At 32.7% G+C, this 26,572-nt stretch overlaps 3 protein-coding genes across 6 annotated transcripts; 2 read left to right on the forward strand and 1 right to left on the reverse strand.

Annotated features, from left to right (window-relative positions):
* The first annotated feature begins 4,507 nt into the window (after positions 1 to 4,507).
* Positions 4,508 to 6,666, forward strand: LOC144555385 (appr-1-p processing enzyme family protein). The gene is made up of 7 exons (XM_078303688.1): positions 4,508 to 4,820; positions 5,216 to 5,264; positions 5,362 to 5,464; positions 5,556 to 5,651; positions 5,744 to 5,818; positions 5,934 to 6,003; positions 6,452 to 6,666. Exons 1-7 carry the CDS (start codon positions 4,557 to 4,559, stop codon positions 6,518 to 6,520), a joined length of 726 nt encoding a protein of 241 aa, XP_078159814.1. The 5' UTR covers positions 4,508 to 4,556; the 3' UTR covers positions 6,521 to 6,666.
* A 213-nt stretch (positions 6,667 to 6,879) lies between these two features.
* LOC144555386 (Reticulon family protein) lies at positions 6,880 to 9,416 on the reverse strand. Of its 3 annotated transcripts, none has more exons than XM_078303691.1 (6): positions 9,401 to 9,416; positions 9,052 to 9,235; positions 8,233 to 8,413; positions 7,630 to 7,771; positions 7,474 to 7,543; positions 6,880 to 7,245 (listed from the first exon to the last, which is right to left on the reverse strand). In XM_078303691.1, the coding sequence occupies exons 2-6, from the start codon at positions 9,206 to 9,208 to the stop codon at positions 7,079 to 7,081; spliced, it is 717 nt and encodes a 238-aa protein (XP_078159817.1). In that variant the 5' UTR covers positions 9,209 to 9,235; positions 9,401 to 9,416; the 3' UTR covers positions 6,880 to 7,078. The 3 variants fall into 3 exon arrangements, with proteins under 3 accessions (XP_078159817.1, XP_078159818.1, XP_078159816.1); XM_078303692.1 differs by having other exon boundaries at positions 9,329 to 9,411; XM_078303690.1 differs by lacking the exon at positions 9,401 to 9,416 and having other exon boundaries at positions 9,052 to 9,375.
* A 10,595-nt stretch (positions 9,417 to 20,011) lies between these two features.
* Positions 20,012 to 21,856, forward strand: LOC144555756 (superoxide dismutase [Mn] 3.1, mitochondrial-like). 2 transcript variants are annotated; one of them, XR_013512099.1, is made up of 7 exons: positions 20,012 to 20,326; positions 20,858 to 20,904; positions 20,998 to 21,123; positions 21,233 to 21,289; positions 21,373 to 21,450; positions 21,530 to 21,708; positions 21,741 to 21,856. XR_013512099.1 is itself a non-coding variant. In XM_078304177.1 (6 exons), exons 1-6 carry the CDS (start codon positions 20,044 to 20,046, stop codon positions 21,620 to 21,622), a joined length of 684 nt encoding a protein of 227 aa, XP_078160303.1. In that variant the 5' UTR covers positions 20,012 to 20,043; the 3' UTR covers positions 21,623 to 21,856. The 2 variants fall into 2 exon arrangements, 1 of the variants encoding a protein (XP_078160303.1); XM_078304177.1 differs by having other exon boundaries at positions 21,530 to 21,856.
* The last annotated feature ends 4,716 nt before the right edge of the window (positions 21,857 to 26,572 follow it).

The following is a 26,572-nucleotide window of genomic DNA, read 5'->3' on the forward strand; positions in this document are numbered from 1 at the left end:
CGAATCTGAAAAGACCCGAATGCCCTCGGCCCGAACACAAATAATATTCGTATAATTATTCTGAACAATTATATATATATTTTTCTTGCGGTTTGTTGTTTCGGTAATTTATACAACGTGTCCTGCACATTTATAAATTAACCGGTTAACTTTTATACAACGTGTCACACACGTTTATAAATTAATCAATGTTTTTGCTTGTTATTTTTACATAACATTTATAATTTAATTATAACACGTATAATTAATTATAACCATCTTACTATTGATCATAACCAATTTATAATCAATCACAATAAGATTCTCCGATTAACTCCTATATGGTGTGACCCAATAGGATCTGTGTTATGTTGGTAAATAGAGTTAAAACTGTTTTAACTTCTATAATCATGGGTGGCATCTGGCAACACATTATGACCATCCAATTACACAGATGATGCTGTACTGTACAATATCACGATCCAGTAAACAATTTACTTGTGTCTGTTCTTCTGTCTCATAGCTATCAGATCAGTTTCAAGGTAGATGTGTGTCATCCTTGCTAACTGAATCTTTTCTTGATCTTGAGCAGATTATCAAATATAATTACTCTTGTAATTATACCGCTAGCAGATAATCTTACTCTACCAAGGGGCCCAGTGATGCTATAGCTCGTATAGAGATACGAGGGACAAATAGTATTCTTGGTAAACTATCACTTCCTCAGCTAAGCTATACATATGGAAAAGCTACCGTTATGACTGCTTTTTACGGACAGCGGTGGATAACAATCACACATACATATTTCTCAGTGGGAACGATAAATACCTCATACTGTAGAACGTGACACTGAATGAAAACATAAATGACACGAACACAATTCTATTTAATGTTTCATTCGGGGTCTGTCAAATACCATGTTCCTAGAACATGTATCTATGTGATTAAAATGACATCTCGTGTCAGGTGGTTTGTAAAACTTAACCATCTTTTAATCCACATACTAACCTTATCGCGGTAATTAGTGTTCCTGCTAATTACCTTGGTCAGTGACTTTTTAAGAGTATATATCATCTATATTATGGAGTTTCACAATTTCAGTCATGAACTCGAAATGATCCATAAATTCAATAATACTCAAGGCAACAAAATGATATTAATCATCCAATTCATGAACAAAGCTTTATGATAAATTATCGTATTATTGACTTCTAGATTATTACAAACTAACAATTTATACACGCGGCAGGCTGTCAGACCCCGGTGGATTTGGGGTGTGACACTTTCAGCAGTTAGATTTTGTATGAAACTTCACAGTCTTGTTCTACGATGTGAAGACTAGATGTTAGTCAATTTTCTTGATTTTGACGAATTTATTAGTGACGGTTTTTATTTTATTTGTTTATCGTATTATTGTTCTTAATTTTATTTTGTTTTTTATAACATAGAACCCAAAGCACAATAAAACATAACTTTGCACCTCTGGTTAACATAACAAAGCATCTTCAAAAATCATGAAAATTGACCGACATCTAGTATTGACATTGTAGAACAAGAATATGAAGTTTCATACAAAATCTCGAAACAGATCGTGACATATCATCACTCAAAAATTGCCCGAACTGCTGAAAGAGTGCTTCTGAGTCCAAACTTGCACCTCTGGTTAACATAACAAAACATCTTCAAAAATCATGAAAATTGACCAACATGTAGTCTTGACATCGTAGAATAAGACTGTGAAGTTTTATTCAAAATCTCCAAACAAATTGTGAGATATCATCTCCAAAAAATTGCCCGAACTGCTGAAAGAGTGCTTCTGAGTCCAAACTTGCACCTCTGGTTAACATAACAAAACATCTTCAAAAATTATGAAAATTGACCGACTTGTAGTCTTGATATCGTAGAACAAGACTGTGAAATTTCATTGAAAATCTCCAAACAAATTGTGAGATATCATCACTCAAACTCTAAAAAAAAAAAAAAAAAAAAAAAATCCAGAGCGCAGATTTTTTCTGCGCTCCGGAATAAAAATAAAAAAAACAAATTCCGGAGCGCAAATTTTTTCTGCGGCCCGGAATAAAAATTCCAAAAAAAAAGAAAAAAAATTCTGGAGAGCAAATTTTTTCTGCGGCCCGGAATAAAAATTCTGGAGCGCAGATTTTTTATGCGGCCAGGGTATTTTTAAAAATCTGACTAAAACTTGGTTATTTTTAATAAAATCATTTTTTTAGGGTATTTTTTAAAAAATCGGAACGTACACGATTGATGCAGAGTAAAAACCATTAACATTATTTTGATTTTAAGAAAACTGAAATAGAAAATTACAATCCCACTGCTACCTCTTCTATCTTCTACCCAAATATATGACAAAAAAATCTACTAATACCCTTCCTATCTTCTAACCAATAACAGTAGCATCTTTATTTCTTTAATGAAAATCTGACAATATCTATCTAAATATTATAAACATAAAATTTTAGAGAGAATTTATATGATATTTTTTTTTAACAAAGTTTCAATCAAATTTATCATGCAAATATCTAAGAGAGAGGGGCAGCAGTCATAGCACATGTGCTACACTAACATCCAAAGCTTTTCTAAACAAAAGTCATGTCACATATATTATGCTAGCGACTGGTATAATTTTTTTTGTCAAAACAAAAAACTTGACTTCTATTATTTCCATCTAATTTCATAGCTTGTGTACTGCTAACTAATTACATACAATGACAATCTTAATATATTTGTATGATTGATTTATTTCTTTAATTATAAACTAGCAAATGAGAATAATATGACATAATCTGACTATAACTTTTGGGTGTATCTTAATTTATTTTTTTAGTTCTTAAATTTTTTTTAAGGTTAAATTTGTAATAGTTTTTAATTAAAACAATATAAAAACCAAAAGCATTGTCTGTTAGTTTCCTTCAACATTTTAGATTTTTTTAGTTAAAAATAGGATCCTCCAATTTTAGATATCCAACGAAATTTCATAATGAGATTTTGAATAATTTATATTTTTATTACTTAGGGAGGAGAGATTTTGCCAAAATTATTTTGGTTCTTCTTTCGTAGAAGAAGTATAATAAAAGAAAACAAACGCGATACATTCGGATCTGTTTCGTCTCCCGTTCATATTTTATACAAAATGATTGATGTCGAACACACCTTCTGGCTTCTGCATGGATACACAGATCCTTGCATGTTTTTCTCATGAATAAAATAAATAAAAGAATTCAGTGTCTTAAATAAATATATTGAATAACATTTGAGACTTTCATTTGTGAGTTGTGACTCGTAACTTTTGTGTCCAAATCGAACTACTAAAATATAAAAATACCAATGTCAATAGATGAGCATTCAAAATGGGCCAAGTTGGTTCTTTGATTTGATTTTTATTCTTTTGGAGAAGCAAGCCAGCAAAAAGAGATCCGACCGATTTATCAAACAATAACCATAATTCTTTATTTTGATAAAGTCGTAAAAATCTTTATTAATTTTCCAAATTAGGAAATATATACAAAAGTATAATTTATCCACATGATTGAAGTCACCATGATATACAACAACCCATTCGTCATTACCACATCGTGGTGACTTATTTATGCGGTTCAATGGTTTAAATAGCAATTATAGCGGTATAGTGTGCCAGTTAAAAAAAAATAAGCGATTATATTAAGTAGCCAGTTATAACTAGCTAGTTATATATCGCCCATAGCGCCGTAGTTTTAGGGTCTGAAAAGCTATAGCTAGTTATTTAGAATACTGTGTGGCTCAGATGGCATTGTTTTTTAATACGTATCCTCTATATTAACTTAACTTTTGAATTAATTCAGAATAAATTCGGACCGTCTAATTCTTGTCACTTCACAAATATTAAAGATATTGCGTGTATTTCAACTCGAACCAAATTGACTCGGATCCGGATCTGGAACCTGATATATAGTCGGACCGGATTGTTCTGTGTATTTAAACTTGGATCAGATTGACTCGGACCGGATTGACCAGATCAGACGGCCAAGAGCCCTAGATGATGCATTAACTCAAAGAAGATGCGAACTCATTGTTTATCCCACGAAACGAATGTATTCAATGCGCTTGAAGGACTATGGGTCTGTTAAAATATTAGGCCTAAACTAGGCCCAGCAGGTCTCGTTTCCCGTGAGGGGAACGAGTGCGTATCCTCTGAGATATCTCAACTTTTGCGTGACCGACGTGTCCGGTGCCTATTCGGGGGTGATCTAGGGGTCAGTGTCATGTGGGCTTTGAGATTCGTGCAGAACATTTTTAAACGGTTAGGATTTTCCATAAAGTCACGCAAAGTTTGAGATATCTCAGAGGATACGAATTCGAGGGGAAGTGGGGCCCTGGGGAAGTAAACAGGCTTATGGACAGGATCCTCTGCAATTGAATGAACTCTTGAAGAGACACCGAGAAAGATCTCTACCGTTCGTCTCAATAAAAAGTAAAAACATTACTCGAGTCGAGTCATATTCAAACAGAACGGATACGTGCCTTGATTCCATTCCGTTTCGCTCCAGAGTCCAGACGATTCCAGTGTGTACCAAACTCAAATGCTCAGCGTGAGTAGTTCCACTTCACTTTTCGCCAAATACGGCGCTTGCTCCCTCCTCCCTCTTCTCCGATCGTCCGCACGAGTTCCAGTTCAAAGCTTCCAGAAGAAGCAAACTCTCTCTCCAATCGGTTCTTCCATGGACCCAGTTCGCCACGCCTCCACTGAGCCGATCGCTAGGTTCCAGTTGTCTCCTTCAAGCGCGCTCAAGCTTCAAAAAGGGGACATCACCGTCTGGTCCGTCGATGGATCCACTGATGCAATCGTAAGTTCATTGTTTTATGTTTATTTACACCGCTTCCCTTCGGAAATATGATTTATCACAATGGTACATATAATTGGACGGGTTCAGTAAATAATTGATTATAATCAAAGTAATTGATGGAAGATGAAGGATAGTCAAGAGGGCTTAATTAGCGGTTTACTTGATATATTTGGTGTATAGATAATTAGTTCCACATGTTGCAAGTTATTTTTTTCTTGTTTGATATATATTTTACAATCTTAACTATTGTTATCAGGATATTTAAGAGGGCTTAATTAGAAATTTACTTGATTTGATATATTTTGGTGTATAGATAATTAGTTTCACATGTTGCAAGTTATATTTTTCTTGTATGATATATATTTTATAATCTTTGCTGATTGATCGCTATCTAGGTAAATGCGGCTAATGAAAGAATGCTAGGTGGTGGAGGTGTAGATGGAGGTAACTCATCAATTTGTTCTTTGAGGAGAACTGGCATCAATTATAATAATTTTTGTTATTTAGCTTGAATGTTACTGCAACAAATTTTCTTTGTCAGCCATACATAGAGCTGCTGGACCAGAACTTTTTGAAGCATGTAAGAAAGTGCCAGAAGTTAGAGCTGGTGTTAGATGTCCCACTGGAGAAGCCAGGATTACCCCGTCAGTATTGCATGTTCAATTTTTATCTAATCCATGTTTATTGTGTGATTCATTACCTTTTTGTAACTAAAACAAATGATTGATTAAATAGAGCTTTCCGGCTTCCTGTGGCTCATGTGATACACACTGTGGGGCCCATTTATGACATGGATAGGCATCCTGACGTTTCCTTGAGAAATGCTTACAAGTACTGATATGGTCTCATTTTTATCAGATTTTGTTTGTTCCTCTGTATAATAACTTTGATTTATTGGAATAACGACCCTGTTCCCATTTCAGGAATAGCCTGAAGGTTGCCAAAGAGAACAATGTTCAGTATGTTGCTTTCCCAGCTATATCATGTGGTGTTTACCGGTACTGGCTTTCAGATTTCTAAACTTTTTAGAGATTGTTTGCTAGAGTACTTTCTATTAATGTGCTGGATGTAACTAGTCCATTTTTTTTGTTTTTTTTTTTTGCTATTTTGTAGTTTTCCATACAAGGAGGCTTCTAGAATAGCTATATCTACAGTTCAAGAATTCTCAGATGGCTTGAAGGAGGTGAGCACCACATCCGTTATTAATTACCCAGTATTAAAATGTATCCAAATTATATTGTCCCATTTTCCTGAATCAATAAAAACTTTCAATGTGAGTGATGATAATATTTTACAGGGGCGGAGCTAGACTTTCTAACTATGGGGGTCAATTGTGAATGGTGATCAATCATATAAAATTTTTATGCTACGAATGGGGATCAATTTACAGTATTTGTATCATTTTACTCTAAATTATAAAGAAAATTGTGTATAAATACAAAAATTTTGAAAAAAAAAAATGGGGGTCAATTGACCCCCATTGGCCCTTACTCTATCTGCCTCTGATTTTTTAGGTCTATTAAATTAAAACTTTCAAGTCTTAGTTTGCAGTTTTATTATAGAAAGGTAATCCATTATCAGCTACTGGTAATTTACTTTCATTTAGTGATCAAGAAAACTTTTGTGTGCAGGTGCATTTTGTTTTATTCTCTGACGAGCTTTACGACATATGGGTTGAGACTGCAAAAGAACTGCTTTAGGGCTTTGATTTCAATTAGTTTCTGTGTGCCTGAGTGGAAGTCGAGATTATTATCATGTGATAAAATAACTTAATGATGAATGCAGTTTTCTTTTTCTTAATGTGACTTCAGACTATATTAGCCTGCTATGAAGAAATGTTGATCAAGTTTTGGGATTTTTTTAGCAGTTAGTGGTAAATCTGGCTTACCTTTTCTTATAATTTTACTGTGCTAATCCACCCTTGAAGATGAAGTAACAAGCCCTAAAACTTTTGTAAATATCTATTTCCCGAAATTTGTGAGTCAGATCTCTTAAATAGCATGCTAAGACGCTGCTGCTGACATGGGACTAGCACTGATTATTTCATGAAAAACAACAATAACAGGAAATTTGTCCGTTAGCCTCTAGAGCAATTATTTAAAAGGAATTATGCCCATGCCGAATTTGACCTCGGAACTAAGTACAACCATAAAATGTTTACTGCAACTAAATTTACAAGCCTATGAACATCAATTATGCCCTCAAAAAAGCAAATGAGCATTTGGATAAGAATGCATTCGTGCATTTGCGAACACATATTATGAAGCCTTTTCTCTTTTGAAGCTTCTGGGGAGTCTGCTGATCACATTTTTGTCGACCACTTTGTAATGCTTGGAGATATTTTGGTGAACTATGCCAGCATAACGATCCAGACGCTCCTCGTATTTATTGTACAAAGCGGGCAATGTTATGGCCATAATGCTTCCTGAGTTTCGGATGAGAAAATATTAGTGCATATTTTGTTGAATCTTCTGTGTAAAATAATATTGACACACACATGTAGCATGATACATTCATAAACCAACAAAGTAAAAAGAATACAAAAACAAAAGAAAAACAACTAGATAATGTTACTATTGGGTATAGAAAGGGCCAATTTGGTATGTGCATATACTAAAGCTAATATTGGGAAATACCAAAAATAGGATCATACCTATATAGGCACAACTGAAGAAGGAAAAGAAATTGCCAATAACAGACAACAGCCATAGGAAGCCCATAACCTTTAAATTTAAATAAACAGAAAAATAGAGATAAAGTCAGTTAGCAAAAGAGCAAAATTAAATAATTGAAAGTGTTAATCCTGTACCTGAAAAAATAGCCTGAAATCCTTGCCAAGGGTTATATCATGAGCAATCATTAACATACTATTAAACCTAGCACGAAATGTAGCAGCTGCACTGGTAACCATTTCTTCTGACACGACCAATTCTGGAAGGGGCTTCAATTGCCTGATCAATGTAAATTCCTTTTCAAATTTGATTTACGAAGGACTGTAAAAGAAAGGAAACTTTGCAAAAAAAATAAATTACAAGAATTTATGTGAATCGGCAATATCAGACAAATCTTGTGTTGTACTGAGTGCCAAAAAGAAGCACCCAACCAAAAGTAACATGAGGTCCAGTGGTTCAAGAAATCAAAGAGAGAGAGAGAGAGAGAGAGAAAACCTTCATCCCAACTAAAAAATGCCTACAAATTTCAAACTCATTCAGACCTTGTGTGGCCAATTAAAAAATAATATAACCGCCCATACTAACTCTAATCATTGGTGGTTTCTGCAATAATTTTTAGGAATTCCCTAGACAATTCTAAAATAGGTAATTTCTGCAAATTAAAAGGAGAAATAGCTGGATCCTTTTCTGGCACAAAAAATACCATAAATTGTAGGGTTGTTCAGTACTCTGGAGCTTACTTGTTTAGTAAAGCAGCGATGTTAGCCCTGATAAACTGAACTACAATCAGAATTAGAAGCACATCTGAGCAAATTGTCAGAAAAGATAAACCCGACTTTTCAAACAAAAACCATGCTGCCGTGACTATTATGATACTGCTGATCGAAACCCTTGGCCTCTTCCATAGAATTATGTTGGCAACTAGAAATGAATAATCAAGAAATTGCGCAAGAAATTAGAGAGGTTTATAATTCAAAACTGAAAACAAACAATAACATACCTACTGGTACCTTAATGTACCAGCTGGCATGATTGAACTGACAGTTGGGATTTTATGGTTATGGTACAAAGACTACAATAATTTCTATTTTCTTCTTCTTTTAATTCTTTAATCAAAACCTGATTTTATCAAAACAAGCTGAGAAAAAACATAAGCAAGCTCTTACCAGTTGATCAAATCAGGCTACAACTTGAATGCTAAAAATGGCAAAACAAAGAATATTGTAACTAGTAGCTATACGCAGTGCATAGTTATAGCTTCTATTTTTAATAGAAAGTCGTTGCTTTTCCCCCAAAAGTTTAACAACTATTTCATCACTCCAAACTTTAGAACTGCCTTTTACAAAGCACTGACAAAGAATCAGGACACTACCCGAATTTCGGATTCAAGATTCGCTAGTCCAGTTCATTTCCAGAATTCATTAAAGCACAGTACCCTTCGGAGGGTTACATTCGCAAATTTCAACTGGAAAGAATCCCTGGTATTTTTCGATCAGGTACGTGTAACCTTGAAATTGTCGAAGAGTTAAAAACGAGAAAGAGAGATCGATAAAAAGTACCTTTTCCATCTCCGACTATCTGATGAATCGGTCGTTTCCGATCAAAAAGCCGATAGCCGCTGCTACCAGAGGAGCTACACTGATCGGTTGACCCCTCCTTCCTCGCATCTGTCATGGCGATCTCTCCATTCGTCCGGTCCTTCGCACCTCCTTCCATCTATTTGACCTCCACCCTTTTAGTTTTCTAGAAACAAACCAATCAAGACTTCAGCAATTTCCTCTGGAAGCGGTCAAAATAAACACGCAATCATTAATTTCTAAAGAGCGAAGTAATGACGCCGTAATTATGCTACTTTTCAACTCCTTTTCCCGCGACTATTTTAATTGAACTTAGTTCTTTTATGTTTACCAATAATCTGGCTTTCGGCGGGGAATGTAGGGAGACGAAAAGTATTTCACTGTTCTTCTAGAGGCGAAGTGGAATTTTGGCAAACAGAGAGACTGTGCAAGTGTGAAATAACGAAGTTGGACTTGATATTTGGAATCTAAGCCGCATCTGATGTTACTGTTCCTGTGTCGGGTCGCTGACGGCTAGATCTCCTCCAAGGTTTGAAGTGATGATATAATTCTCGTGCGTGGTTTCTAATGCTCCACATCATAGTGACAAATAAATTATTTGGGTTCGGTTCGGTGAGAGTAAAAATTTGTGATTCATAAATAATTCGGAATTATCCAAATTAGAGATCTTAATCCGCAAGAGACCAAAAAAAAATTTCTGGGAAAAATTTGAGAAAAATCCACAAATAATTCGTAAAATTCGGGAAAGATTCGTCAAATTCGTGAATTATTCGGTTTTAAACTTTTAATTAAGTCAAAGTTCGATCAACCAAATAATTCGGCGTTCGGTTCAGCATAACAAAAAAAAACAAGCTATTCAAGTTTAATTCAGATTTAATTTGCGAATCTTGTGACTATGCTCCACATCATTCTTTCTTTACTATCCGCCGCACAGGATCTTCAGTTCTGAGTCGCTACAGGTATGGAATATAAAACAAGATTCTCCTTAACGACCGTCTACTCTACGGTTATCATCATTAAGTACGGACAGAATTCACAAATGTAAAGCTAATTATTGATCGATAAGTGAAGTTTTTATCTACTTATTAAATTACAAGATGATACCTTGAATTAAACTGCCGTTTCTTTTATTAATAGAAAATAAATAAATAAAATATTAAAAGAGGCATAATTTAATGAAATTTCAAGAAGATATAGCACATTGTGTCATAGTGTTACATTGTTCATCAAAATATATATCTACATGCAATTTAATAAATTGTTGGGTATAATATGCAATTTAATAAATTAATTTAAGAAGATATAGCACATTGTTGTGGTTTAAAAATATAAACGGTCGGATACAAATAGTTACATGTCTTACCGTATTCTTATCCGTTATAATTTTTCGGATACGAATACAAATACAGATAGTATCGGATACGGATCAGATAATTTAGATAATTTTTCTTATTCGAATCCAGACGAAATCAGATAATATCTGATCCGTTTACACCCCTAGTTTGCACAGTTATAACTTATAAGCCATCTAAAAAAGGCTTAAAATAAATTCCAAATTAAATTATCTGATAATCCATCAATGTTGGGAAGATTGAGATGAAGGTTAATTTTATACACATATGTATTTTTATACGGTTAATTTTATATAATCATTTTATATAAACTTTGTATTTTTATATTAAAAGAATGAAGGTTAAACATATCTTGCATTAGTTGATATTAAAAATAAACTAAATTATGCTAAATTATACTACATTATACTAAATTATGCTTATTGTACTAAAATATGCTAAATTATGCTACATTATTCAAAAATATGCTAATTATACTAAAATGTACTAAATTATGCTAATTGTACTAAAATGTACTGAATTATGCTAATTATACCTAAATATACTAATTTATGCTAATTTAGTTTATTTTAGTATAATTAGCATAATTTAGCATAATTTGGGAGTTTTTGAAGTTTAGAGGGGGAATACGTAATTTTAAAGTTTAGAGAGGAAAATACGTAATTTTGAAGTTTTCGAGGAGTATACGTGAAATTCCCCCCATTAAAATTGAGAATACGTTAACGTGACTCAAATCAGAGCCTAATGGGCCTTTATTAATTGAGATTGGGTTTGCTCTGAACGGAGCATGATTGAGGTGCTAATGGATCTCCATTTAGGCCCATACACCTCCGTAGGCCGTACTGAACCAATTAATAGGGCTCGAAATAATTGATTAAAATTAAATTGGGCCGAGCTACTTGATTTCAAATGTAATGCAGCCGTCATCTCTCAGTGAATTCTCACCCTCGAGATATCTCAAACTTTGTGTTTATTTCTGAAAAATCGGAACTGTTCAAAATTATTTCTGCACGAATCTGAAAGCATAATAATACTAGTAAGTAGCAACTTTACTCCGGGTATCTCAGGAGTTGTCGACGGGATTCCTAGCGCACACCACCACCTCCACATTATATACAATCCAAATAGCTATTGCTATTTTAATAATCTCAAAGTGTTGATTTTGCAAGAAAACTATTATTTTCTGATTTTGTTTTGTTTTGTTATGTTTTGAAAACCTTCTTTTAATCTGCAAAGCGTGACAGATTATTTTCTGATTTTCAGGTGAGAAATCATAAAGCTGACCGATTTTGGTGACATTGTCCAAACCACTATGAACAAGAGATATGGAGGTCAATTTGCCGATAACTCGATAAATGACTATAGTTGCTAAATAAATCGATAATTTGATCGAATAAGAAACTTCAACTAGAGTTTTGAGACTTTTTCCTTTGTTTTTTTTTGCCTTGAAAAATGTGGTTTTGCCTACATAACATTCATATATAATTGGTAGAAAGAAAACCGTGTATGATAGTCCTTCAGCGATATATTCATAACATATATATTGAAAAGCTTAATCTGTTTTTTTTTTTAAATATTGAAAAGCTTAATCGTATCCCACTTTTGCTGGTAACTCCTTTATCTATATACAAATTATTGAATTTAAGTTCAATTTTTGTTTAGGTTTGATTTAATTGCTTTCAGGATCAATTTTATTTGCTTTATTTAAGTGATATATTCAAATTGATGTGTATGTTCAAGATGATGTTAGATTTTGATTCATGTTTATTTTATTTACAGAGATTTTAATTTGTTTAAGGTTCAAATGCATTTATTTAAGGTTATTTGACATTCTTAGGCTTTCAAGGAATCATTTGAATTCATTTAAAATTTGTTTTTTTTTATTGGGATTTATGAGGGTTTGGGAATTTATTTAAGACTCTTGAAATTTTATTTAGCTTTATTAAGGATTTTGGTTTATTTAGAATTTATTTAGATCTACTTTTAAATTTGTTGAATATTTTGAGTTTTATATAGAGCCTTTTTGAATTAAATTGGTTAATTGAGATTTTTTTTTCAGGGCGGATCTAGGTTCATCGTTAGAGTGGCTAAGTTATTTTTGTGATTTTAAAATTTTAATTATGTATATTGAAATTTAATTTAATTTTTTTTATATAGTCTAGTCTCTATTATAAAATATTAAATGTTTACTTATAGTCTAGTGGTTAGAGTTTTAATTTGTAGTTGAGGTAGTTTGGATTCAAATCTCACCCATTACATTGTGTATTTTAAATTTTAGTCACCTATGAAGATTTTTTAGTTCTACCTCTGAATTTTTATGACATTTATTGTGATTTATTTGGATCATTTTGTTAGATATGTGTTCTAAAAGTTATCTTATGTTGATTACTTTTACATGTTATGTTTATGAATTGGATGCTACATGCATTTTGTTCCATGAAATTTATGTTTATCTATAAAAGTATTCAAGAAGATGCCCTTGGTTTTGAACCATAGAACTCTATATGATGACAAACATAAATCTTTAAAATATTCACAAACTTGATTATTAGCATGGAACATTAATATACAATTATAAGTTTGTCATGTTGATTAAAGTGCATTGTAGTTCTATAAATGTTGATAAAGGTTATCGTTTAATAACATGAGTATATGAAAGGTTTCATATATTGAATAGACGTAACAAATGAAAATATTATATGGGTTATGTTAGTGTCATTAATATTTTCATTGTGTCTCGGAATTCTAAGATATGAGGTGTATTTTTTTTTCACATGTGAAGTATATAATGTAATTAGTAGTAAAAGCTGCTTATCATAAGTATTGATAAAAATATTAGTTCCTTGTATATAATTTGTGCAGAAGAAAGTTATATGTCAATAGTATCATTGCCCCTCATTTATAATGAGTGATGATATTTTATGGGTCCCTGGGTAAAGTAGAATTATAATGCATGCAATATAATTCAAGTGTAGTTATATATTTATAATTATTCATAATATCATGTGACAAGGAATGGACACAAGTAATGTTATTTGTAACGTTACTTTAAAGGATCATGTATTGTAAAAAGGATACTTTACATCTATGTTATTTGAATAACTATAATGTATAGTGATAAGGTGGAAATCAATGCTAATAATATTTATAACCCTAATTTCTACTTACTGTCAATTCACAAGCACATGAATCTACCGTGTAGTATAGACTGGGGTGTCGATCTGCAGTGGTGGTGTATTAAGAGATCTATGATGCAAACTAAGGTCTAGGTTATCGGTTCCTTTAGGTTGATTGGTTTTTTTTAGTTGGTTAGTTGTTGGTTTCTCAGTTGTAATATTGAATTACAACAAAGAATTGGTAGTAGTTTAAGTGTTTAGAAGATGGGCTTATACGGAATCAGACATTCTATCATTCAAACTTGTTTAATCTAGATTCTGGTTGTCATAACAATAGCGCACGGTTCTGTCACAATCCGCATGCTATTGCTAATACCTGTCAGTTGCAAAGTTACTCAATAGCATGCGGCTCTGTCACCATCTACACACGTTTTGGGTAAACCGTACAAAGTATGGTTTCAACTCTAGTCAGAATCGCACACGGTCTGGCCACAACCGTACATGCCCTATACTAGTATCTCTGCAATCTGAGAGTTACTAATCCTATTCTAGTGCTGATCTCTGGGTTGGACTCACAGCACCCTAACTGAGCAAGTACCCTGTCGAGTACTTTGTAAGGCTCAGTAGTATTAAGATCAATGATAAGTTCTAATTACTAATATCGCAAAAGGGTCAAGTTCACTTGGTCGGTCCTTCATCTAACCTTTGGTAATAACAATAATCAAGATTACCCCACTATCAGTGATGGAATGCGACATTCATCTGCTAAACCACTTCCCAATAGGTTTCTTGACTGTGGTTCGGATACAAGCGGTCAACGGGTCAGTCTATTCTACTTATACCTAGGATAACTTATGTTCTTCGGATATTTGTTAACCCTAATTAGATATGGGTGGATTGTACACCTCACGCATACGAGGTCACTTTAAGCACACAATAAACAAGATCATAAGACATAAAATCTCAGTAAGAATTCAGATCATAGTGCAACGATAATATAAATGAACAACTAGATCAAACTCATAAGAATTCAAGATTACATGTCTTCACCCTAGAATAGGGTTGCTTAGCCGCTCATGGCGGGTTCAACAACAAAAGAGGGAGAGCAATAGAAAGAGATGGAGGGAGAACACTTATGTTGCCCCTTATCTCATGCACGCTGTCTTCACGCCTTGTTTTTTCCTTCTCTTCTAGTTGAGACTTTGCTATTCCTTAGTGATTTTCGTTTTGCATAGCCTCCGCTAAAGTGAAACCCTAGTTCTAAGTGCTCTCAGATGTGTATTGTATTTTGTGATATGTCCAGAGTGAGAGCCCCATTTCTTCCCAAGCGTTCATTTGCTTAAATAGGCCTTGATTGGGAAGTTAGATCTGTAACTGCTGTTCTGGCAGTTTTTGCGTGCCCATGCCGGAATAGCATGCGGTTTGGCTGAGATCCGTACGGGCGGCATAACCGTCTGCGATAGCGTCTCCGGAATAGCATGCGGTTGAGCTGAGATCGGTGCAACAGTGCTTCTGGATAGCATGCGGATGACGGCATTCGTGCGCCTGAGGCTGAGGTTTCAGAATTGCGTGTTTTAAGCCTATTTTTGCTCCAAAATCATTGAAAATCTACAATTCTCCAAAATCAAGTGAAATAACGAAAAGAAATCTGATTCTCTAAAAAATAAGCAATTGTAACTCGATAAACGGCCAAAATATATGTTAAGTGATAGGGAAAATCATGACAAATTTGACCCCTATCATAGCTAGAATACTGCTTATAGTTTATGGTAATAAAATATTTTATGTCATTGTCAATATAACACAGATCCTCCATATAGGTCGCACCAACTGAACAAGAAACAAGAATGATATTTTATTTATATGATGTATTTGTTTCATATGACATGAAATAATATTCATATGATAAATAAATATCATAACTGCTTAAAATGAAAATAAATTTATGAGAAGTGTGCATATATATTATTTGGTATAATATAGTGCATATTATATAGTATAATATACATGACACATAAATATAATAAGAGGAGGGTTCAAATGCACCCAAATTTTTATGCACCCAAATGCATCCTATTTTTCAAATCTTTTTTCTCTGTTTTCAAAGTCCAAATAGTCAATCCGAACTGTTAGATGCGATCTATATATTAAGATGTGCTTGGAGACCAAATTTTACATTTTTTGAAATTTTTTTACTATTTATTAAACCACTTTGAAAATCGTTGATCCAATGGTCCAGAAAATGTAAAATCAGTGATTTTCAAAGTGCTTAATAAATAGTAAAAAAAATTCAAAAAAATGTAAAATTTGGTCTCCAAGCACATCTTAATATATAGATCGCATTTAACTCTTTGGATTGACTATTAGGACTTTGAAAATGGAGAAAAAAGATTTGAAAGATATGGTGCATTTGGGTGCACAAAAATTTGGGTGCATTTGAACTCTCATCATATAATAATGTGCAGAACATTGTTATAACATAAGTTTATTAAAAATCCAAAATTTGAGGTTGTTACTGTAGCAGCGGCTAGGGTTGGCTCTTTGAATAAGGAGAATTATACTAGGAATGTTACACAATGGAAACCCTAGTATATTTGTATATAAGGAGAGGTAGAGAAGGCATTCATTAAGCAAGTAATTTTCTGAAAAATTATTTCCTTCTCTTCCTCTTCCTCCTAGCCGCCGTCCCCTCTTCCTCTCATATTATTAGTTTTTCTAATGAAGAATTATTGGAAGAACAAGAATGGTTATTAACTAGGTTATAAGCTTAGATTAGATTAAGACCTCTAGCAAGGTCTCTCTAATCCGTGTTTAGTTCAATATGAACACTAGGAGGCCGTTTCGACAAACAAAGGTATCCAAAAGGAGAACAGCTTGGGTCCGATGGCCATTGGACCCAAAGTGGTTCGCTCACCATCGGATCTACTTTAGGATTTGTGCCCGCACTTCTGTGTATGCTTTAAAATTCATGCGCACGAATCTTAAAACAAATCCGACGGTGAGCGAACCCATTGGAACTACTTTGGGTCCAATGACCATCGGACCCAAGCTGAAGTCATCCAAGAGACCTAGAAGAGAATACAACTTCTCTCTATTTACCAAATTGACATTTGGTAGAGGTATATCCAAATCACCTTTAGTAGATAGATTTGTGATGAATGAATTAGTAGATATCCATTTGCATACATATGAATTGATTTAATAGAATTAGCATAATAAAATAGATCCGTAGATGCTTGTAAGAGGGTCAAAATTTTTGAATTTATCGCTTGCCGCATCATGGAATCCTTTACATTTTTATTCAACTAAAAGGATATTTAAAAAATATAGAACTTATTACAGTTCAGAGGGTATTTAATAAGTTACTTAATTTTAGAAGTATTTATTGGTTATTTTTCAGTGGTCAGGGACTTGTTTATATGTTAGAATATTGCAAAGGGGGTGTTTGGTAATTGTTTGGGGACTGTGGTCGTGATTTTGTGATGTTCTAAGGTTTCTTATGTTAGTTTCTAGCTTATTGGATTCGTTCGTGAGCTCGTGATTAATTGAGATTGGGTTAGCATTTAGCTCTCACGTAAGATGATTAAGGTGTTGATGGATCTCCATTTGAGGCTTGAGCCCATAGCCCCATACACACCCCTCCCTAGGCCGCACTCCACTAACTAATCGGGCTCGAAATAATTTATTGAATTATATTGGACGAAGCTTGATTTCATAATGTTACGCACCGGTTTTTTAATTTGTAGCATATTAAAAAAAAAAATCAAAATTTAAAGTTAGCCGGATTTTTTAAAAACTTCAAAACATAGTATTTATGTAAGTCGAAATTTGTGCATCTCAAATTGAAAACATACAGGCTAAATATATGCATCTTTTGGTGGCACACAAACATACTAAATATGCGCACTTTTTGGTGGCACGCAGAACATTTGTGCTTCTTTTGGTGGAATCCGTACCGTTTAAGTTAATTTCTAAATTATGCTATTAAAATTAGAGTCAATTTGTGCATTTCTTCTTCTTCTAAGCATGCAGATCTAGTCTGCATGTCTGCTATGGTTTTAAGTTTTAAAAAAACACTGGTTAATTTTAAATTTTAATTTTTCTAATGCTAACCTGATCTCTAACTCCTCCGAGATTGTAATTGAAAAAAAAAAAAATGTTTAGTCTTTCGCTCACTGGAATCGGAATTTTCCGCAGTATGTAAAATCAGCAAAATAAAATTCGATTCCGAGCACAGAGATATCTTCCATACATGAAATCACCCAAATGTAACAATAAATCTGAATATAATCACACCGTTCTTTCCGAATTTTTTTCATAAACCATAATTAATAAAAGGTTTTTTAGGGAACCAATATGATTGATTTTTTTTTTTCAAAAACCATAAGGACCGTGGGAACCCCACGGTCTCAAATTGATTTTTTTTTTTTTTTTTTTTTTTTAAAAAAACAGATTTTTTTTTTCGGACCGTGGGGTTCCCACGGTCTTAATTTTTTTTTTTTTATAAAACAGAATTTTTTTAAATTTTTGTATTAAAATATTAGAAATGTTGAATATATTTCTTTGAAAATATATGAAATACAATATAATTTGATTTATTAGAAATATTGCAATAAATAACCCGGATCAATATTTTTCAGGTCGGGTTTTTCGCGGCTGTAAGAAAAATTAATATATTTCTTTATGTGTTATTAGAAAAAAATAAAAATGCTTAGATTCTGAGTTATTGATCCCGGTTCAAAAGTCGCTTCTAGATAATCCAGAAAATATTGTGATCCTTCTAGGACATTTAATTTATAAAAAGTTATATCTATTTTGAGAATTCTTTTTTAATAACAATTATTGAATAACTTAAAAGTTATTGTTTTTTTCAAAAATAGATACAACTTTTCATAAATTAAATTTACTAGAAAGATCACAATATTTTTTGGATTACCTAGAAGTGACTTTTGAACCGGGATCAATAACTCAGAATCTAAGCATTTTTATTTTTTTCTAATAACAAATAAAGAAATATATTAATTTTTCTTGCAGCCGCGAAAAACCCGACCTGAAAAATATTGATCCGGGTTATTTATTGCAATATTTCTAATAAATCAAATTATATTGTATTTCATCTATTTTCAAAGAAATATATTCAACATTTCTAATATTTTAATACAAAAAAAAATTTCTGTTTTATAAAAAAAAAAAAAAAATTAAGACCGTGGGAACCCCACGGTCTGAAAAAAAAATCTGTTTTTTTTAAAAAAAAAAAAAAAAAAAAAAATCAATTTGAGACCGTGGGGTTCCCACAGTCGTTATGGTTTTTGAAAAAAAAAATCAATCATATTGATTCCCTAAAAAATATTTTATTAATTATGGTTTATGAAAAAGTCCGTTCTTTCCAGAGAAACCGAAGCGGTGGAGTACACGAATTTTTTTCATAAACCATAATTAATAAAACGTTTTTTAGGGAACCAATATGATTGATTTTTTTTTTCAAAAACCATAAGGACCGTGGGAACCCCACGGTCTCAAATTGGTTTTTTTTTTTTTTTTTTTTTTTTTTATAAAACAGATTTTTTTTTTAATTTTTTAATTTTTGTATTAAAATATTAGAAAATGTTGAATATATTTCTTTAAAAATAGATGAAATACAATATAATTTGATTTATTAGAAATACTGCAATAAATAACTCGGATCAATATTTTTCAGGTCGGGTTTTTCGCGGCTGTAAGAAAAATTAATATATTTCTGTATGTGTTATTAGAAAAAAATAAAAATGCTTAGATTATGAGTTATTGATCCCGGTTCAAAAGTCACTTCTAGGTAATCCAGAAAATATTGTGATCCTTCTAGGACATTTAATTTATAAAAAGTTATATCTATTTTGAGAATTCTTTTTCAATAACAATTATTAAATAACTTAAAAGTTATTGTTTTTTTCAAAAATAGATACAACTTTTCATAAATTAAATTTACTAGAAAGATCATAATATTTTCTGGATTACCTAGAAATGACTTTTGAACCGGGATCAATAACTCAGAATCTAAGCATTTTTATTTTTTTCTAATAACACATAAATAAATATACTAATTTTTCTTACAGCCGCGAAAAACCCGACCTGAAAAATATTGATCCGAGTTATTTATTGCAGTATTTCTAATAAATCAAATTATATTGTATTTCATCTATTTTCAAAGAAATATATTCAACATTTCTAATATTTTAATACAAAAATTAAAAAATTAAAAAAAATTCTGTTTTATAAAAAAAAAAAAAAAAAAATTTGAGACCGTGGGAACCCCACGGTCTGAAGAAAAAACAAAAAAAACAAAAAAAAAACCAATTTGAGACCGTGGGGTTCCCATGATCCTTATGGTTTTTGAAAAAAAAAAATCAATCATATTAGTTTCCTAAAAAATGTTTTATTAATTATGATTTATGAAAAAAGTCCGGAGTACACTTCATATTGACTGATAGACACTATCTGTCACATCCATCTTCTCCAGCTGTTAATCCATGGCGCTCCTCCGCTCCCTCGCCATCTCCTCCAAGAAAACACTAAACCCAGCTCGATCGGCGCGCGGCCTGACGACGGCGACGCTGCCACCGCTCCCGTACGAGTACGACGCGCTGGAGCCGGTGATCAGTGGTGAGATCATGAGGCTCCACCACTTGAAGCACCATCAGACGTACGTGACCAACTACAACAAGGCGCTTGAGCTTCTCGACCCCGCCATGGAGAAGGGAGATGCATCAGCTGTCGTAGGTCTCGAATCGGCCATCAAATTCAACGGCGGAGGTTTACTACAGCTCACTCCTTTTTTTCCTTGTTAAAATTGTTTCATGAGATCATTCTGTTTTGACCTTTAACGAGGAATAAATTTAATTCCTGTGTTTTTGACTGTTAGTTCGTTTTAGGTCAAGTTTGTGTATGTTTGATTTTTATTTTGTTAACTGTAGTCAATTCAACACTTCAGTTGCTGTCAATGGTTTTTCAATTACAATATCCATTGTTAAATGAACATCTGATAGGATTTCGTTCATGAAAAGACAAAAATTGGCTTGCTTGACAGGAACAGAATGGGTATCTAGCATCGGATAGTTGAATTTTGGTAATGAAAAAGTCGGACATGGGACCAATGCTATTTGTTAGGCAAATAATTCATTGGGACCAATATAATTTGCAATTTGGTTATTCAGAATCTTTTATGGGGCATTCAATTTGTTCATTCAAGTATTAATTAATTTAGAGGTCCAGAACAAATCATGTAATACAGTATACTCCTCTTTTGGTCAAAGCATATCTGAGTTGGCATGTTATTTGTCACAGGTCACGTCAACCACTCGATCTTTTGGAAGAATCTTAAACCAATTAGCGTGCGTACCATCCACATCAGTTGTAAATTTTACTTCTATAATCTTTATTTGCAGAACTGTTATTCTTAAATAAAAAAGAGGTAAAATTGTCAGGCTGGTGGGGGTGAGCCATCACACGGGAAACTCGGTTGGCAAATTGATACTGATTTTGGTTCATTTGAGGCTCTTATTTTAAAAATGAATGCCGAGGGAGCAGCTCTTCAAGGATCAGGCTGGGTGGTTAGTTCCTATTTTGAAGTGTCGATCTTCATTTGGTTTCCACATGCATTTCCCATAATTTAATTATTGCTGTAACCTATTTCTTTTTGGTTGATAATCTTGGTTGTAGTGGTTGGCTTTTGATAAGGAGTTGAAGAGATTGATAGTTGACACCACTGCTAATCAGGTCATGTATCTTCAAGAGCAATATGATCGGTGAATATAAATACCAAGTCGATGTTTGATATTTAATTCATGCTGAACTTACAGGATCCACTAGTGACTAGTGGTGGGACTTTGGTTCCGTTGCTTGGTATTGATGTGTGGGAGCATGCATATTACCCGCAGGTAAATAATACGAATATTAACTTGTAAAATTTTTGAAATTATTGGTTTAAATTATTTTAACTCTTTTGTCTATATTTAGTACAAAAATTTGAAGGCAGACTACCTAAAGAATATATGGAAGGTAATCAATTGGGAATATGCTGGTGAAGTTTATGAAAATGAAGCTGCATGATGTTATCTTTCTGAAGACCATACATAAATAAAGTTTATTGTGTATAGGTGTCTAGTTGCACAAGTGGAATGAATAAGGATGTAAATGTTCGGATCCTTCAAAATTGACATCGGTTTAGTTTGTGGGATTTTGAGTGAACTTTTGGATTTAGTTTACTTGAGGAACAATGCAAATGAGTTTTGTGTTTATTCATGACACTCCGTTCTGTCCTTAGAATTAGAGATTTACAAGCTCTATCTAAATTGATTTCCCAAAGACCCAATTGGGCCCAACAGAAATCAGACTAACACAAGATTTCTTCAAAAACAAAGAGTTAAAAATGTGTATATAAAGAAACGATAAAAAAAAAAATCAGGCTAAGACAGTGAGAGGGAGTAGTAATTCTTTCATTATTTAACAATAATTTTGATTGTAAATGAGATTCAAATCTAATTGAGAATGTTAATATAAAGTTTAGAGAAAAGATAACGTCCCCCAGATCAAATCCCCCGATAATTCTCGAACTTGTTTTGGATAAGATTTTAACTAATTTTTAACGGTCCAACTCCAAACTCCAAATTACTTTTATCTTAAATTCGATCTCTCTGATCTATTTCCCGTTCTCTTTGCTCTCTCTTCAAAATTTCTGATCAGAGAGATCCGACCCGACCTCCCCTCCCACGGCCTTGCCTCCGACGGCCACCACTCCGACAAGTCTTTGAACCTCCGACGGCCGTCGATATCGTCTCACTAGTGAAGCCTTACAATTTCATCGGAGATCGAACGGCTAAAGACGATTTCATCGCCAGTGAAACGAGAGGATGCTGCCTTTCTCCCCTCCGTTGTCGTTTCCGATCACGCCTTGCTCTCTCCATCCAGCACCTCTTCTCCTCCGCCCAGCCAAGAACATCAAATTTGGATCAGTAAGCTGGTCTGGGTAAAAATAACAAAATAGAATGTCAGGATGGTCGAAACTACCCCTCATGAACTGGAAATTGATGAAATAAGTTGTCAATGGTTGTCTTTTGCCCCAACTGAGTCCTTCATTTATACATGCATCTTTCTTTTTGTTGATGTCTTGATATTTTCCGATCATTGACTTCTTTTCAATTAGAATAACTAACATACTTATACCTTGGTTTTTGTTAAACCTTGCATGTCATTTTTAAATATGTTGATTATTGTAGCTTGGCTGGCTCGATTGATGTAAGTTGTTGACTGCCAACACTTCTAAAGCTGAAAAGGTTTGTTCTTTTCACATGGCATTTGACATTTGGTCTCTCGAGCTATTTCATTGATTTCCCTCTTTACTTGGGATTCAGTCGATGCGAGTCCCTCACCTTCATTGTCTGATGTGTGAATCCTATAAACCTAATTAAAGAATCCTGTACATTGATAGTTTCGATCCTGTAAAATATAAACCTCATCCCAAACACTGAAAGACTTGAAAGACTTTGAAGTCTTTCAAGTCCAATTGGTACAATAAATTTAGACTTTCAAGTCTTTAAGTCTTTCTGTGTTTGAGATGAGATTTATATTTTACAGGAACAAAACTATTAGTGTACATGATTCTTTAATTAGGTTTATAGGATTCATGGAGAGTAACTCTATGATTTAAATTTTATACTTTTATATCAACATAATTCTAAAATTGGATCTGATGTAGATTGAAAATGGTTTTAGGTTGAAGCCAAAGCTTGAGGTGCAAGGCATGAGTTGGAGATGGGTTCATGCAACCGTACTGGTACTCATATGATGAAAAAAATTGAAAAAATGTTATTTCTTCATAATTTCAGTAGTGATTTCTTTTGAAATATGATCTAATACTATATAAGCTTTAACATTGTGTAGTGCATATGGGAATGTGGGGTACTCCTGGGCTACAGTTGTAGCAGATGGCTGACAACAGACGGCACCTGTCAGGATTCATGGACTAGTTTTGCAGGACGAGATGGAGCACTTCAGGGAAAGTTATACTCATAGTTGTTATGCTTTTTGGACGGCTAAAAATATACTACATGAGAGGTGAAAAAGCCTGGAAGTTGAGGTGCACGAATTAGGCCTCATCAGCATCACGAGATCTTAGCATCTTGTTTTAGGAAACATCAGGTCTTAAGAGTTCATAGTCTTTGTAAAATCACATCACTTTACTACCACCAGTGGCCATAATTGTTAGTTCAATTATCTAATTTAAATTTTTGGGTGATGCTTTTATACAACAAAATTTTGATGTCAGCTCTTTGTTGTTGACAAGTATTATTGCCAGTACAGCCCGTAACAATCTGTATTATCCCCAAAGTACCAGGTGGACCACAAAATCCAAAGTTTTAATATATGCTCATGTGATGAAAAAAAATTGAAAAAAAAAAGAGAATGAGAAAATTGAGCAGCTTACAGTATTCATTATAATATGAAAAATGTACAATTGTTTACATAACCACGTGATTGATTAAAAGCATTCAACTTTTTATATGAGTCGTTACCTTTGATATCCAACAGAGTAACAATCAGAAAAATTTGTGGAACAAAAATTTAGCTCAAGTAGAATCCTAGATTCCACCAGAAGAGTCAGTTCTTCCTGGTACACTGCCGATTGGTCGAGAGTTCTTTACAAGTTCGTAAAGACAAAACATATATGTACCCGATAATTGGTGTAGGTGATCATACCTAATTTCTTTATAAACTACTTTGAGTAAGGCTATGGTGTTATGCATAGCACGGATTGATCTGTACTATGACTTTATATATTTGTTTTCAAAGTTCAAAAGGTCGATCGGCAAATTTTAATGAATGAACAAGACAGAGACAAATTTTATTAGACGGGGGCAAATTTATTTTTGTTGGGAATATATGATTTTTAATATACCTTGAAGTATTTTTTTTTTCTTATTCAACTCTTTTCATAGTTCTTATTCAACTTATTTTTTTCATGTTCAGCTCTATTGCCGGTGTAAACCGTTGCTTGTTGGAGCTGTTCAAACTTGCCATAGCCTGAGAAGGAATCAGCACGCGCAAGTTCAAGCCAGATGTCAGGAGATGTAGAAAGTGAATGGACAAGAAAGTAAATTAAGAGAAGAGGTAGAATCTGCAGCATTTGAGCCTGTCTCATGGTTTTTATTTGAGAAAATGATAAGAAGTGGGTTTTTTTGGGCACGAGAGATATATAGGTGTATTGATATATATTAGATGTATGAGTTACTCTATTTGGAAATTATGCGTTGACAAATTAAGTTGGGTCTGTCTTATTGCATGTACATTAATTCATGAGAATTTGTTAGTTGGTGCTATTTGCATTAAAATATTTAATATACCTTACTGCAACAATGACATGATTTAGTTCAAATTTATGTTGTATAGGAATATTGGTAAGAATTTATACTTCATTTTGTTATGTTTTTTTGGTTTAGAGTAGGAACATGATTTCACTCTAGTAAAGACTAGATTGACCTAAGTTTATAGAATTCATACATCAGATTTACATAATTTTTTATTTAAGTTTACATAATTCTTGACATGTTATTTAAGATTTTAAACACTAGAAGATCATCTTAAATTTACAGAATTCATTGCTTAGGTTTAATAATTATAAGTAGTGTTATGTTAGAATTTTAGTTTACAAAGTTTTATAGTAAGATTTACAAAATTTAAAACATACAATTTTAGTTTTTGGATACAGCACATCAAAAAAGAAAAATTTTATAAATTTCAATTTAGGTTTACATAATTCAACACTTAAGTTTACAGAGTTATGTGATATAATTAACAGAATTCAAAATAATTGAAAGAAGTATATAGATGCAGAATTTAACAAAACTAAAATTTTGAAAAAAAAAATAAAATAATTTTTTTTACCGATTTACAGTATTCAACGAAACTGTCTACAGAGTTATGTGATAAGGCTTATAGAATTTAAAACAATTCGGTGTAGCATCTAGATGCAAATTTAAAAAATATAAAAGTTTGAATTTTGTTTACCGATTTATAGTATTCAATGAAATTGTCTATAGAGTTATGTGGTCAGGTTTACAGAATTCAAAACAATTGAAAGAAGCATCCAGATGCAAATTTAAAAAAAACTTTAAAATAAAATTAAAATTTGAATTTGGTTTACCGATTTATAGTATTGGTGTTTACAGGATTAGTTGAATTAGTTTACAGGATTTAGTATTGTTGTTTACATGATTTAGTATTGATGTTTACAGAATTGAAAGTTTTATGTTTACAGGATTTGTTGAATTAGTTTACATGATTTAGTATTGATGTTTACAGAATTAGTTGAACTAGTTTACAGGATTTAGTATTTATGTTAACATGATTTGTTAAATTAGTTTACAGGATTTAGTATTGATGTTTACAGAATTAGTAGAAAAAAAAATTTGAAAAAAAAATTTGAATTCTTTTTTACATTTTTAAAAAATAAAATAAAATATTGAAAAAAATTTAAAAATTGAATTTTTTTTTTACCGGTTTATAGGATTAAACGAAACTATTTACAGAGTTATGTAGTAAGGTTTACAGAATTCAAAATAATTAAAAGTAGTATCTAGAAGGAGACAAAAAAAATTTTGAAAAAAAATTTTGAAAAAAAATTTTGAAAAAAAATTTTGAATAAAAATTTCGAAAAAAAATTTTGAAAAAAAAAATCGAATATTTTTTACATATTTCTGTTTACAAAGTTTTAATGTAGTCATATTTAGTTTTTAGTTTTGAAAAGCTGTTAGAGATCTTCTAGATGTGGTCCTAGTCAAAGGTCTAGAAGTGGTCCCAGTCAAAGTAGTTAAAGTGGTTAAAGTGGTGGTTAAAGTGGAAGTTATTGGGGACCACACATAATTGAAAGTTTTATGTTGACAGGATTTGTTGAATTAGTTTACAGAATTTAGTATTGATGTTTACAGGATTTGGTATTGATGTTTACAGAATTAGTCCGGGGATTTTTGGGGGACTGGAGTTGGGGGACTGTTAGCTGCTTCC

Source organism: Carex rostrata, chromosome 6 (genome assembly GCF_964058835.1).
Source record: "Carex rostrata chromosome 6, lpCarRost1.2, whole genome shotgun sequence".
NCBI classification, from domain to species: domain Eukaryota; kingdom Viridiplantae; phylum Streptophyta; class Magnoliopsida; order Poales; family Cyperaceae; genus Carex; species Carex rostrata.

Coding starts and splice junctions, on each gene's coding strand:
- LOC144555385 (XM_078303688.1), top strand. CDS start 4,557: ATGCTCAGCGTGAGTAGTTCCACTTCACTTTTCGCCAAATACGGCGCT. Junction 5,265..5,361: donor TGGTGGAGGTGTAGATGGAG/GTAACTCATCAA, acceptor TTTCTTTGTCAG/CCATACATAGAGCTGCTGGA. Junction 6,004..6,451: donor TCTCAGATGGCTTGAAGGAG/GTGAGCACCACA, acceptor TTTTGTGTGCAG/GTGCATTTTGTTTTATTCTC.
- LOC144555386 (XM_078303691.1), bottom strand. CDS start 9,208: ATGGAAGGAGGTGCGAAGGACCGGACGAATGGAGAGATCGCCATGACA. Junction 8,414..9,051: donor GATAGTCGGAGATGGAAAAG/GTACTTTTTATC, acceptor ATTCATTTCTAG/TTGCCAACATAATTCTATGG. Junction 7,544..7,629: donor ATTTCAGGCTATTTTTTCAG/GTACAGGATTAA, acceptor TTAAATTTAAAG/GTTATGGGCTTCCTATGGCT.
- LOC144555756 (XM_078304177.1), top strand. CDS start 20,044: ATGGCGCTCCTCCGCTCCCTCGCCATCTCCTCCAAGAAAACACTAAAC. Junction 21,124..21,232: donor TTCAAGGATCAGGCTGGGTG/GTTAGTTCCTAT, acceptor TCTTGGTTGTAG/TGGTTGGCTTTTGATAAGGA. Junction 21,451..21,529: donor AGCATGCATATTACCCGCAG/GTAAATAATACG, acceptor GTCTATATTTAG/TACAAAAATTTGAAGGCAGA.